At 40.0% G+C, this 12939-nt stretch overlaps 1 protein-coding gene across 1 annotated transcript in view; it reads left to right on the plus strand.

Moving 5' to 3' along the window:
* LOC146687138 (receptor-type tyrosine-protein phosphatase N2-like) overlaps positions 1–12939 on the plus strand; it is a 217768-nt gene that overhangs the window by 69765 nt on the left and 135064 nt on the right. Inside the window, exon 11 of the mRNA XM_085439918.1 lies at positions 5071–5150. Within this exon, the coding sequence (XP_085296044.1) occupies positions 5071–5150 (80 nt within the window). The remainder of the gene's footprint in view (positions 1–5070; positions 5151–12939) is intronic.

Genomic DNA, 12939 nt, shown 5'->3' on the forward strand with positions numbered 1-12939 from the left:
TCAGAATAACGTTCCTCAACATAAAATTGTTAAGATTTTAAATATTTTATCATCTTCTGATACATAATCTAAATATTCACAGAATCTTGGTGAAATCTCTGTGCACTAAGCAGAGAGCCAAAAATCAATATTGGAGCCATGCCACTCTTTGGATCGTTGGGTAGGACTGCATTTAAAAATGAGGATGATTCTTTAATGGAACTCATTGCACAGACTCAGAAATCATTGTTCTGTGGACACATGAATCAAAATGTATAGTTCTTTTTGGAAAGCATGGAAAGGACCATCCTCAGGACTAAAGTGGAGAGGCACCATCTGGTTTGTTATCAGCCCTCAATCAAAGGCCTGCATCTCTGATAGATTGTGGGTTCATGAGTGCCTATGGAATTAGCACCTTGCACATCTGGAAAGGCAAAATCAATGAAAGATCATTTGAAAAGATATACGGAGGTTTTATATCAATATATACTCCCATCTAGATCATGGCTTTTTCAGGACAAGACTTACATATTTTAGCAAGACAATGGTAGACCACATAATGCAGCTATTACAACAGCACGACTTTGAAGGAGAAGAGTCCAGTAGAACTGGGCTCTCCCACAGGTCCAGCAGCTGGTCTCATCATGTCCCAGATGTCCAGATGTAAACATGTCCCTGCCCTGACTTTGTTGACATGAGTTTCTGAAATCAAATTCAAAAAGAATTTTCTCAGCTTAAACATTTGCGTGTTTCCTGTGTTCTGCTGTGGATAAAATGTATGTTTGTGAGATTTGCAAATGATTGCATTCTCTTTTTATCTATGTATATAGTGTCCTGACTTCTTTGAAATTGGATTCGTATATTAAAACAACAAAAGTATCTCTGAACAAAGTAGTCATCGACCTGTGAAACCTCAGCCACTGAAAAGACAACAAAACTTCCCTTTTCTAACAATTTCCTCTCGGGGCTGCAGCCAGAGATCAGCAGCGGTTCGACGAGCCTCCAGCAAAACTTCCAACACTGGCAACGTATGAATCATAAAAGTGAGCCTACACACTGTGCCAGGACACAAAACAAACCTGGAGAGTGACTCACACCCTTACATTTCATTTGGAACAATTCAATACTGATTAGATAATACTGACGGTGAGCACTTTCAGCAAAACGGCCTTGCAAATGTTTTTAGCTGCCACGTTGGCCTGGTAGTGGTTGAGGGCAACGCGGTGAGCGGGAGGGAAGTGCTGATGTGGGTGGCTTCTCGGAGCCTTTGACTGTAGCTGGCTGCCGAATAATGATGGCTCTTGTGTAACCATCAGTGAGTGTAGACTAGAGGTTTAAAAAAAATTATTTATTTTATTGAAACATGAGGGTCTGGGTGATGTAATGTCTGTGTCTGAGCTGAAGGTCCATATCTAAGAGCTGCCACTAGGAGGAGAGAGTGGGCCTGAACTGTCTGGATGTGAGGATGATGATGATGATGACAGACTGGATACAAACTGAGGCCATAGGTGTGAACACTTAGTGTTTTGTATCATATTTTATATCATACCTTTTTAAGAACTGTCACAGCGTTTGGCACAAATCAACAAAATCACAAAGGATGTGTCTCCCTCAAAGCAAGCAAAGTGAAATAATAACTCAAATAATAGTGAATGCATTCAAAAGCCGACACTTTCTTTTCCTCCAACTGTGAACATTAAGGTTCAAATGAAATACCTCTATCTTATTTACCCCTTGGGCACTTGACAGAAAACTCACACACCATATAAACCTTAATCTGCAGCTTCTGTCCTGCAGAGTCCTTCCACAGTCCTTTTTCTGTGCTAAAATAATCCAACTCGTTATCACTTCATGTTCGATATGCATATACATTTCAGTGTGTATTATGGTCTGTATGCAATTTTTTTTTCTTGTCTTTAAAAAAAGTCATTATATTAATGTCATTACTCTTGATGGTGAAACTGGAGCTGTTTATATAGTTTGACTTGACTCTGACACATCTGAGCATGATTGTAAATTTGTGCGTTCTAAGTAAATGGACAGTAAAAACAACAAGTTAACACCAGCTCTATTTCCAAAGTGTTTTTAAGCATGTGGTCCACACATTTGTAGGTTTGAGTTTCTTTTCCTTTATATTTTTTCGGCGAATGATTTTAGTTGTTTGTGTTTTCTGGCATTGTGGTTTTCGCCCTTAATAGTTGTAGTCATAGTTGTGTAATAATGTAAAGTAGTCCTGATTCTCTCTGTGTTATGTCAGGTCACCTGCTACAGTTCCTTTCAAGTTCTCTGTGTTCTTGTGCTTAGCTAGTTTCTTTTTTTCCCCCTGTTGTTATTATTATTATTATTATTATTATTATTATTATTATTATTATTTTGTAGTCTCTGGTCTCTTAGGTTCCCTCTTTGAACTGAATCCTGACAAATGCGACTGCTCATAACTCTTAAATTTTAAACAGCTGACTAAAAAGTCTGTGTACTTCTCTGACTACTGCAGAGAAGTATCATATCCTGCACAATAAGGGTTTTATTTTTTTAAACAGAAATGCACTTCTTTCTTTCTACACCAACAAATGTTTCTATTGCACTTTATTTTTAGAGTTTCTTGTTGTTGTTGGCTATTTCTAGTATTTATGGTCACATCATTTAAATATATAGTGCTGTTTGTTGTTTTCATCTGAATGATGTGATGGCTTTAAATGTTATCTAGAGCATTAAAGTCTTTCAGTGTGTAAAGTACTGTGTAAGCTTTTACATTTCTTAATCACTAAATTTGTTTGTTTTTATACTGTTCTATTGATTTATTTCAAGATTTGCCGACCAAAGACTAAAATGATGTTTTAGCACTTACAGTATGACAGGGTTTGCTTCAGTTGTCAGTCATGTAGTCAGGGTCCCTGTCACTCTTTTGTTCAGCTGGGAGCGTGTTTGATTTCAGTTTAGCACACCAGATATATCTGCAGTGCCTCCACCCCCACCGCCTTCCCTCCGCCTTTGCAATTAGTTATCATGATGCTGCTGCTGGATGCTTGTTAGATTCAAGTTTATATTAAAGTGTGTTGCTCTACAGATTGAGAGACGAGGTGTAAGGCCAAAAGCTTTTAGCATTGCGATCATCAGAAACAATGTGTCAAAAGCTGCGTTAATACATGTTGGGTTTTTTTTGAAAAATGATAAATTGAAGCAATAGAAGATATAAAATCACCTCCTGTGCGCTTCTTTTGCCCGGTGAGTGACAAGGTTATTTACAAGGTTCAAAGTCAATGTGGTGTCTTTGTGCTGGCGCTGCCCTGGGTAGCAGAGGCCGACAGATGGATATGTGATCAACTCAACATGAGCGATTTTACCTCTTCATCACACACGGAGAGTGTGCCTGTGCCGGCTGATGAATCACTTCATAGATGTGACAAATATATCGGCCTCATACCTCGGAGGAGAAATAATGGTCGGAAAAATGAGCTGCTGTGTTGTGTGGTGTTCCTGGGACAGACTGACTCGTTTTGTAATATTTTGTGTCTTTGGCTGCTAAGTTAACATGAAAGTACAAATATGTGTAACGTGGTGAAAACACGGCAGCGTGTAGTGGAAAAGTAAAGGTAAATGTACATCTTTTATTGAACACTTCTATCACATGCGTGGATTACTAATTCGACTTCATCTAATTAGTTGTCGTTGCAGCTTATATGTTAAAATAATGTAGAATTACTGTTGCATGTAAAACAACATGTGAATATGAGTCTGGGCTTTTCATGTTTTTCTTTGATATTCTGGCCTCTGGGCTCAAGAAACCCAATTAAAATCCCACAATAACAGTTTTAAATACTTCATGATAATGTTAAATGAAGGCTGGTCATCCAACTTTTACAAAGGTTTGAAAAGTAAACACTTTGAGGTTTTTAGAGTGTAGAGACTGGCTAAATTGTACTGTACACTGTACTGATGGACTGTGTTAGAATGTACTCTTTTAGAGACAAATCTTATATTTTTACATTGATTTCGCTTGTAAATGCATGAGAACATTGGTTCAATAGGTCTATGCATGCAGTGCATTTTGTACAGAAGTGCAAAGCACAAAGGAGTACAGAGTCAAGACACATTATATGCGGTGGGCTTCTGTACAAAAGGTGAATCTGCTTTTATTTTGCACATTTCTCTTAATTATTTTGCTGATCCTTTTAGTTTAATTATTATAATAGAAGAGGCCGACCCCACAGTCTGCAAAATGCACTCAAAAGCACCAATGAAAACAATTTAAATCCATCAATGTGAAACCACTTTGAACACGTTTTTTTTCGGCAGCATTAGGATAGGACCTGCTCCATTAATGATGTCACCATATTTTATAACAGTGTTGTTACAGCAGCAGTTACTTCCTTTAGCGGCGCACAATACATCCTGGTGGGGGACTTCGTAATATATCTTCCTGCTGGGCCTTTAGTCTGAATTACAGCAGGAAAAACAAAAGGTTAATCACATTGGGAGACTCCGCTTTGGCTCTGACCACCCAGCTTCTCTGCGTCTCTCCCTCAGTGTTTCAATTCAAGCTGCTTTATTGGAATAAATGTTGGATGAACAGGGTAAAAAAAGCTCTTTCCAAAGCACCCTAAAAAGGACTACATATGTCTTTTGCTTCTTTTTCTGCTCATATTCTTGCCTTTGTTTTTACCTCTTAGTTCCTGTCCCCTTGAATTTACATCTATCATGGCAAAGTGCATCACAGTCACCATATATTGAATCAAAATGTAAATGTATTATAAACCAGGCAGCTGGAAATGTGTTTGCTCTTCTGAGAATCACGTATCAGAGTATCCTGATTCTCCTTTCTTCATTTCCTTGCGTGCTTAAATGCCAGTGGGCGCATTACATTGAGATTCAAGAGGTTATCTCGCTGTGGTGATGGGGATTGCAGCAGCCTAAAGGATCGCCACAGGTTGAAGCATTTTTTTTTTCTCTCAAGTGCATGTGGCTGAGCTTTAATGAGCAAAACTTCTTATCTGCGGGTGTCTGAAAAACAACACCTAGCCGCCAAGGGAAATAGATTCAGAAGATGCCTTTTGTAAAGCTTCTAAATGTGTGTATGTGTGTCTTTCACAGGGTGGTGGGCCCGGCTGTGACCTTCAAAGTGAGTCCCAACGCTCAGAACGTCAGCACCGCAGATGTGGCCAACGTGGCTGGTAGGTAGTAATGTTGTCTTTATACTGACAGAGGAAAAGACAACCCATTATCATTGGCTTGCTGCTGCACCTGAGGCCCCAGATGAACATTTTTCAAAACTTATGACTCCTCCAAGAATTCTTTTTTTTTTCCTACTGAGTATTCTGCCACATCCAAGCAGGCATTTTGTGGCAAGTTATTCAATTCCTTTGTGTTCACTTTGGCTAAGTATTTGGTACTGGTCCATTTTGAAAGAAAGCCAGCTGGGTTTTCTGTTTTGTTACAAATCTTCAAGCAACCATGTTTGCCTCCATCATGGAAATCCATCCGAAGAGTTGGATATGTGCCTAAATAAACAAGCTAGAAAAAAACAAAACAAGACAGGGACACCAGATATTTGTTGTGTTTGGAGAATGAGTTATTTCATTAATGCCACACAAAGAAAAAAACAGAAGTTTTCTCACAAGGAAGAATCAGCTTTTGGACAACTTTAAAGCCAACCAACCAGCATGATTAACATGGTTATACTAAATGTTGCTGTAATAAAGCATCAAAGGGCTTCAGCATGTTGCTGTTTTTGGATAAAAAGCTTAAAATACCAACTGTACACTACTTGTTTAATGCCAGGTTGTTCTAAGAACCCTGGGCTAGTGACTTATGCATGATTTATAACTTGGTAGCAGGCTATGGAGTAGCCATGGCGATACATGCAGTCTGCCATACAAAACTATCAACCCGTCAGATGATAGCTGATGGTTTCCCTGTTTGCATAATTAAATGTTAAATGGGACATAATAAGATGGACAATTAGTATCCTATAAATAACTAAAAGGTACAACTGCAGTAGAGTTAATGAGTCAGTACATAGCAGGAGATCAGCCAGTACATTTTTTTTTTCTTGCCTTCAGATTCTGAAGATGCATAAGCAGATTTCTGTGTAAAGCTTAAACTTCCTTTGACTTGCTCGTTAATGTGCCACTTGTTTGCAGTTTCTAGCTGTTCCTAACAGGTATGTTTCTCCACAAACTTTTTTTTTTTTCAAGAAATACATCTCATTAAAGAAGTAAAAATACAATAGGGAGCCTAATTTTGCCCCTACTTGCCTCTGCTAAAATTACCATCTGCTGCCTTTGTACCTTTCTCTCTCACATTTAGCTTTCCCTGAACATGCTCACACACATTAGACTGACTGCAAGTAAGTTGGAGGAATAATGCATGAGTCACCTCCTCCAAAATGTTCAAAATGACGCACTTACAACCATACATCACATTTTACTTTTTGGAACTCACACCGAGAGAGATTATTTACTTTTAGTTAAAGAGTCAACATCATAAGAATTAAGAACATTTCAAGTAAGAACACTGGTATAAAGTGAATTTTTCCGTGTGGAAGAGGGACTCAGGTAGCAAACCAAAGGTTCTACAGGATCTCTGTATAAAAAAACGGCAATCACAGCTCACGATTAAAAAAAAAAAAGACATTTACCTTCGTGAAGGATTTATTAATCGATGCTGAAGGAACCAGTGTTTTATTTTTAATCGAAAAATGTAAAAATTGCCACAAACTCTTCACATGCACTAAACGGAGGTGGCACATAATGGGTTCAAATGAGTAATGGGTTAGATGCCGTCACCGCTTAAAGGTAAAAGCTTCTCCTCCGAGGTCTTTGTCGCCAGTATAAGGAGTACCATCTCAGGTGGGGGTGACAACACCATCACATATTTTACACAACAATCACAGTAGGTAGCCTATGGAAAATGGTGCTGTTTTTTCTTTTTACCACTGTGTTTCAGCTCAGGTAAGTCTGCCCCAAAATGTTCTTTCCTGACCTTCATCAGCTAGTTTCAGTGTCTAAGCTGAACGAAATGGTTCAGGTGTTTGAATAATTCTAATAATCACTGAAATATTGACAAGATTGCCTCAGTGGTCCAACAGGAGACTCATATCCCAGTCTCCAGAGTGCAACTCTTTGTTTTTAGCAGCTCCACCCCCGCCACTGCTAATTTTATTGGTCTTTTGTGCCGCTACCTCGTATGAACCAGCCAATTTGTGTGTCCAAGACAACAAACGCCCTAATTGAATCTTGTTTCTGTGGTGGCTGCACATAATGTGAACACATTACAAATCATTTCTATGTATTCTAAAGTTGAGAGGTCATAGTCACCTGACTTTTTTTCCCTGTGAAACCAGGCTGGTTTGTTGGATAGCATTGATGGATTGAATATGGAAGCTTGATGTGGAGTCTGATCTTTGCCTAATTTGCACAGTTTAACACAGAACTCTGTTTAGAAAAATGGTAATAAATGCAAAATCATCAGTTGTGACTATTGCTAATATCATAATAGGTGTAATTTCTGTTGATTGTGGAGAAGATTAAAACAAGCAGAAATCAGGTGTGTAAATGTTTTCACAAGGGCGGCGTTGTGAGTGCAAAGTCGCTCGTTATCAGCAGAAATTTGTTGTCTACCACCTTCTGCTTTCCAAAGCACACAAAGGAAGTTCCACCTGATTTTGTTTCAAGATCCTGTGACTCAAAACGACTCGGTTCAAGCTGTTCTGTCACATGGAGAGGAACTCTCTATCACAGTGCAATTCAGGGGTAGAGACATTGTGAAGGTGTGTGAGAGTGTGTGTTCAGCAGACTACAGTGTGTGACTCACAGTAATGAGGCGAAGGTGTTGATGAAGTGGGGAATAAAGAAAGAAGGAATGTTTGCCATTAGCTAAGCTGTCAGTCCAGAGGGAGAGGGAGAGAGGGGACATTCCTGATACTCCTTGGGTCCAGTTCACACACATGCAAATATCACCCACAGTAGGAAATCGGACCAAAGTAAGTTAAAGTAACCTAAATGAGTATTTTATTTTTAGTTCTTATCCTGCTTGATAATTGCAAACCCACCTCCTTGCATGGGCACATGCTTTTACGTTTCTTTTTACCCCAACCATACACAGACGCACACGCTGATTATGCAACGGCTTCTCTCCTGTTTTTAAGTGCTATTGTTGGCGTTCTCATTTCCCGCCCGCCGCGCCCGGTGGCTCTGCGGGGTCACGGATGAGACTCGATTGTTATTAATGCAAACATTTGACAGAACGTGCTTGAAATGAAATACGGCGTCCTCTCAGCTAAAGTGCAATAGTGTGGGCGGGCCATCTTTAAAGTGTCGTTTGTCATATTCAACTAGAATATCAATCCATCCCAAAGCGTACATTATCCCCTCTAGCCGTGGCTTATAGTGCTTTTCTGAAACATTAAGCTTTACACGGCCATTGTAATGACGTCGTTTTATCATCGTTTATAGTCACACAGCAGCAGAGGGGAGAGAGTGGACTTCCATCTCCTCTGTCACAAATTCTTGTGTTTAGGTTGAAGGCTTATGGCAGCTGTGTTTAAAATCGTTCCGTTTTATTTGATCAAATCTGTGCGAAGACCTCATTTGTTTGCCAGAAAGATGTTTAAAGCACAAAAATTATGGTGAAAGGAGGATTCACATCGTTTAATGTGGGCTGTAGAGTGCATGTGCTGCTCTGGGTAATTTGAATATCCACAATTGAATCATGAGAACGCTGAAAACTGACGGAGGAGATATTCAAAGGTTTGAAAAATCGAATCAAACGAGAGAATATCAAATAAAAATCAACCATATCAACTCAAACCTGATAAGCTAATCACACTAACTTCATTCATTATTTTAGATTTTAACATTTAAACTCTCATTTTTTATGATTACATTTTAAAAAATATATTTTTTTCAAGCATAGGCAGCTACATAACTACATAAATTAAACATTTTGCATGAGGAAAAAAATCATTTATTCCTTTTAGAGTTGCAATTTTCCATTCTCATTTCCACTTCATTAATAAAACCACTCAGGCATAGCCAGGTGTGTAAATCCACTTCTTTTAAGTTTTACTGTCTGTTCTATTATTCATTTACAGAAGAAAACAGCATAAATATGAAGATGGCATAAGAATAAGGTGTGTTATTGGGGTTGTAAGAGTTTATATTTACAAAAAGAACACTGCACCAAAATTCTGCAATTTTCTTTTAAGCATTATCGTAATATGGTTGCTGTTTTGTGACTGATGCATTAGCCTCTGTAAGTAGATGGACATGTCGACATGTCCATCGGGACTTTTGGTTGCCGTAGTGAGTCTGCCTATTAACCGCTCACACTTGAGCAGCATTTATTCTGCACGCAGGTAAAGAATCCACTCACAGAACATTTACTAACACCCACTGGACATTTGCCTGACGTTTAATGAGTTACCTTCTAATTTTGTTTGTGACAAGTGACAAAATTTGGCTGCTATGGTTGCTGGAAATCCCCCAAAATTAGCTTTTGCCCCAGTGGCCAAATCATCAGATTATACTACATGGTTCTCCTGACACATAAATACACATAAATAAAAGAGATGATATTAGTAGGTGTTACAAGTGACTTTATAAGCCTATAAAATGTAAAAAAAAATAAATTGTAAAATATTTTGAATCTCAAGTAGATGTAATTGGAAAAAAAACATACTTAAGTTAAATTGTATTATGTAAAAATCTTTTAAAGCTAATCTCTTGGATCCTGTTTTTCTTACACTGGATTGGTTCTGACCTCGGCCCCTGGGTGCCAAAAGGTCCGATTAGTGCAGTCAGGCTATCCAGACCTGTTGTTGCATTTTAAGAAGCCACGTTACCACTTCTGTCATGGGCGCCCATCCATTGTGAAAGACTCCGAGGCCACCGGAGGCCATTGTCAAACGTGGGGGTGGATGTCAAGATGGTGGGCAGCGAGGTGGTGACCCTCATTGTCCGGCCGAGGGTGGGCGGGAGGACCCAGGGGCTACTTGCAGCGGTGCGTCACGGTCGTGAGAACGGGACCCTGTGAATAGGCCGGGGGTCAGGGTCAGGACAGCGGGCAGCTCAATTAGCACTTAAAGCAGAAGGAGAGCAGCTGAGATAGCCTGATCCTTCACCGTCTGTTCGCTTGACTTCTACTCTCTTTTTTTATTCTGCCAGCAGTTGTTTTTGCCTACATGCTAATAATGCCTGTTGGTGTGAAGATAGTTACTCACACATGCCGAAAAGCTTTGCAGTCTCAGTGATTGTTCACTGTTAGGACAGCTTCTGTTGATAGTGGTCAGGTTTAGACTCTTCTGCCATCACTTTTCCCCCTTTTTTAAGTGAAAGGAAGCCTGCTTTGTTAGCTGCAGACAATAGGTGGCTGCTCAGTGTTTTGCTTTTATCTCAGAAGGATGGTTTGTGTGTTGACATGTAAATTTCCTGACGGAGGTCACTATGAGTTAAAATGGGAGAAAATATTGATCATTATGTGAAATAATTATTTCTTGTAAAGAACATTTTTCCCATATATAACATATAACTGAAATTTATTACACGAGTATGTTAAATAGAGAACCTTGCTTAAAGTTTGGGCCAATTACTTAAAACTTTTTAAAATTTTGTTTTACATTCAGTTTAATTTAGTTTTAGTTGCTGAACAGCTTAGTTTCACTAGGAAACACAACATTAACCCTTCACAGCCTGACCAATGCATTCAAATGTGATGGCAAAAATGTTTTCATTTGCAAACATGCGCAATAATCTTTTCTTCAGATGTCAGATGTCCTCTAGCTAGAAAGTAAAAGCTTGTTGTTTTATTTTAGAGTGTGCAATGCATGTCTACCAAAGCTGCATCAAAAGTGATCTGATATTTCCTGATTCTGCTCTGAATCATTGTTTCGAGACTTATTTCGTTCTGATGAACTCACATCAGAAGTGCCAGCGTGGACACTTTGTACTCCACCGTAAATGCTCCTCAAGTGCTGGGCAACAGCATGCAGCTCTTTCAGTCGGCGTACTCTGTAGCAGGCATGGCGACCCATTTCACCGAAGCGGATATTTAAACTGCTTTGATATTTGGTTATAATGCAGGACCCTGGAACATTTGCCTGCTTCTCCCAGCCTTTTCAAACAGTATTAATTGCAGCACACGAGAACCAAATTAAAGTCAGACGCAGATGTTAAGGGTATTTTCTATACATCAAGCCTTAATCACATTAACAGTACAGCAAATTTAATATTTTATCAAATTAAATCGACGGTGTATCGGGATGATAATAAAGTGGCTATTTAGTAAGCGGAAATTGTTCTGGCCGCTGTAGAGGAGGAAGCAGCTTCACCCTTATCCCGACAGCTGATATCTTTCTGTCACAGAGCTTCAAAACAGATCCTGACGACTGGGTGGAGGAAGGGTTTATGTTACTTTCACAAAGGCGTTGTTTGCGTCGGAGCTTTCCTTCGCTCGACTTTTTGTCTCCTGGTTTTCTTCCGTCTGACTGGATTAGCATAGATCTCGTTCGCTGACAGGACTGACCTTCACTGCAGCTAAACACTTGTCAAAATGCCAAATGTAATTACTGAGCTCTTTAGGTCAAAGTAATGTGTTTCATCTACCTCACTTTGCCTTGTTATTGATGTGCAAGCCCTCAGACCTCAGACTGCAGTCGAGTACTCCCTTTTCCCTCTCGTAGCACCCGTTCCATGCAAGTGTTTGTGTGTCATAACATAGTGAGGAAATGTATCTGTAATTATGCCTAAGTAATGTGGTCAAATTGTGCGTTGCTGTACTGCTAGATGTCTTTCTGTGACTTTGTCAGCTTATACGCTCCCAGATCCTGTGATTATGGACAATTTAAAGTTATCTCTTAGAGCTGCAGAGTGCTTCTCCAACACTGCCTTTCAAAGGTCGTCATCATCATCACCATCACCATTACCATTCCTCCGCAAATTGCATGCCTGGAAATTGTCAACTCTGTTGTGCTGCCTTCGCATCAACTGTCTCTCAAGGTAGACTACTTGTCTTGTATTTAAATTGATTGTTAAAAAGACGTGGCTTCAATGTTTTCTTTTTTCTTTGTCGATTCGAACCACCTTATGTGGATTTTGTGTAAATCAATAAATTGCAGTCCTGATTATAATATTGTGGTAAATCAATCTGTTCTCACTGCTCTGATATGACCTGCTTGTTTCTGACATGATGCATGATTGCAGAGAGGAAGTGTTACGGTCAAAATTGACATATGCATTGTCATTGTTAACAGTAGTGACTGATTTTATGTCATCGCCATCACAGTGTGGAACGTCTTTAATTGTTCCCATTGATTGGCAATGTGATTGCATTGGAAACAGCTTGGGCACTGGGATCTGTCCAGCAGTCTCTCTGTGCCCTGCAGAAGTAGGCAAATCTATTTCCGTTAACTTCATTGCAGTTCACCTGCTAATCAGTTTTCATCACAAGCCGAAGGCTAATCGATTGTGGAAGTTCTCTCACCTGTTGGCAAAGAGGGGAGGGGAGGGGGGGATCAAAAAAGGGAAAATGTGAGGTGTGTGCTGGTGTTTAGTGATGCAATTTTCTGTGATATGCATTTTGCCTCGTCGCCTGTCATCACAACAGAGCTGTAGGCGTTCTGTGAAATTGCAAGATGCCTCATCCGAGCTTTAAAAAGCTTGCACACTCCCCTGCCGTTCCAGAGTCACCTGTGGTTATTTTGGTTCGACTTCAGAGGGAGCAGAGAGCTGTACACTGTCCTCTGGAGCTTTGCAATCATCTGTGAGTCCTACCGTCGAGCAGAGAGGAGGGGAGGGAGGACACAGGTGTTTTGCCGAGCTCTAGTTTGCACAGTGGTGCAACGTGATCCCCGAGCCAACCGTGCAGCCACCCTGCCAGCTACTCAGCCAAGCAGCCGGCCTGATTTCCCCAATGCTGGCACTGGCCTGCTGGCACCTCCAACCCTTCTCTCCCACTCCCGCAGCT

The sequence above is a fragment of the Copadichromis virginalis genome, linkage group LG18, assembly GCF_057382275.1.
Source record: "Copadichromis virginalis isolate Kocher_CV1m ecotype Utaka linkage group LG18, C_Virginalis_male_GT1.1, whole genome shotgun sequence".
Classification (NCBI taxonomy): Eukaryota; Metazoa; Chordata; class Actinopteri; order Cichliformes; family Cichlidae; genus Copadichromis; species Copadichromis virginalis.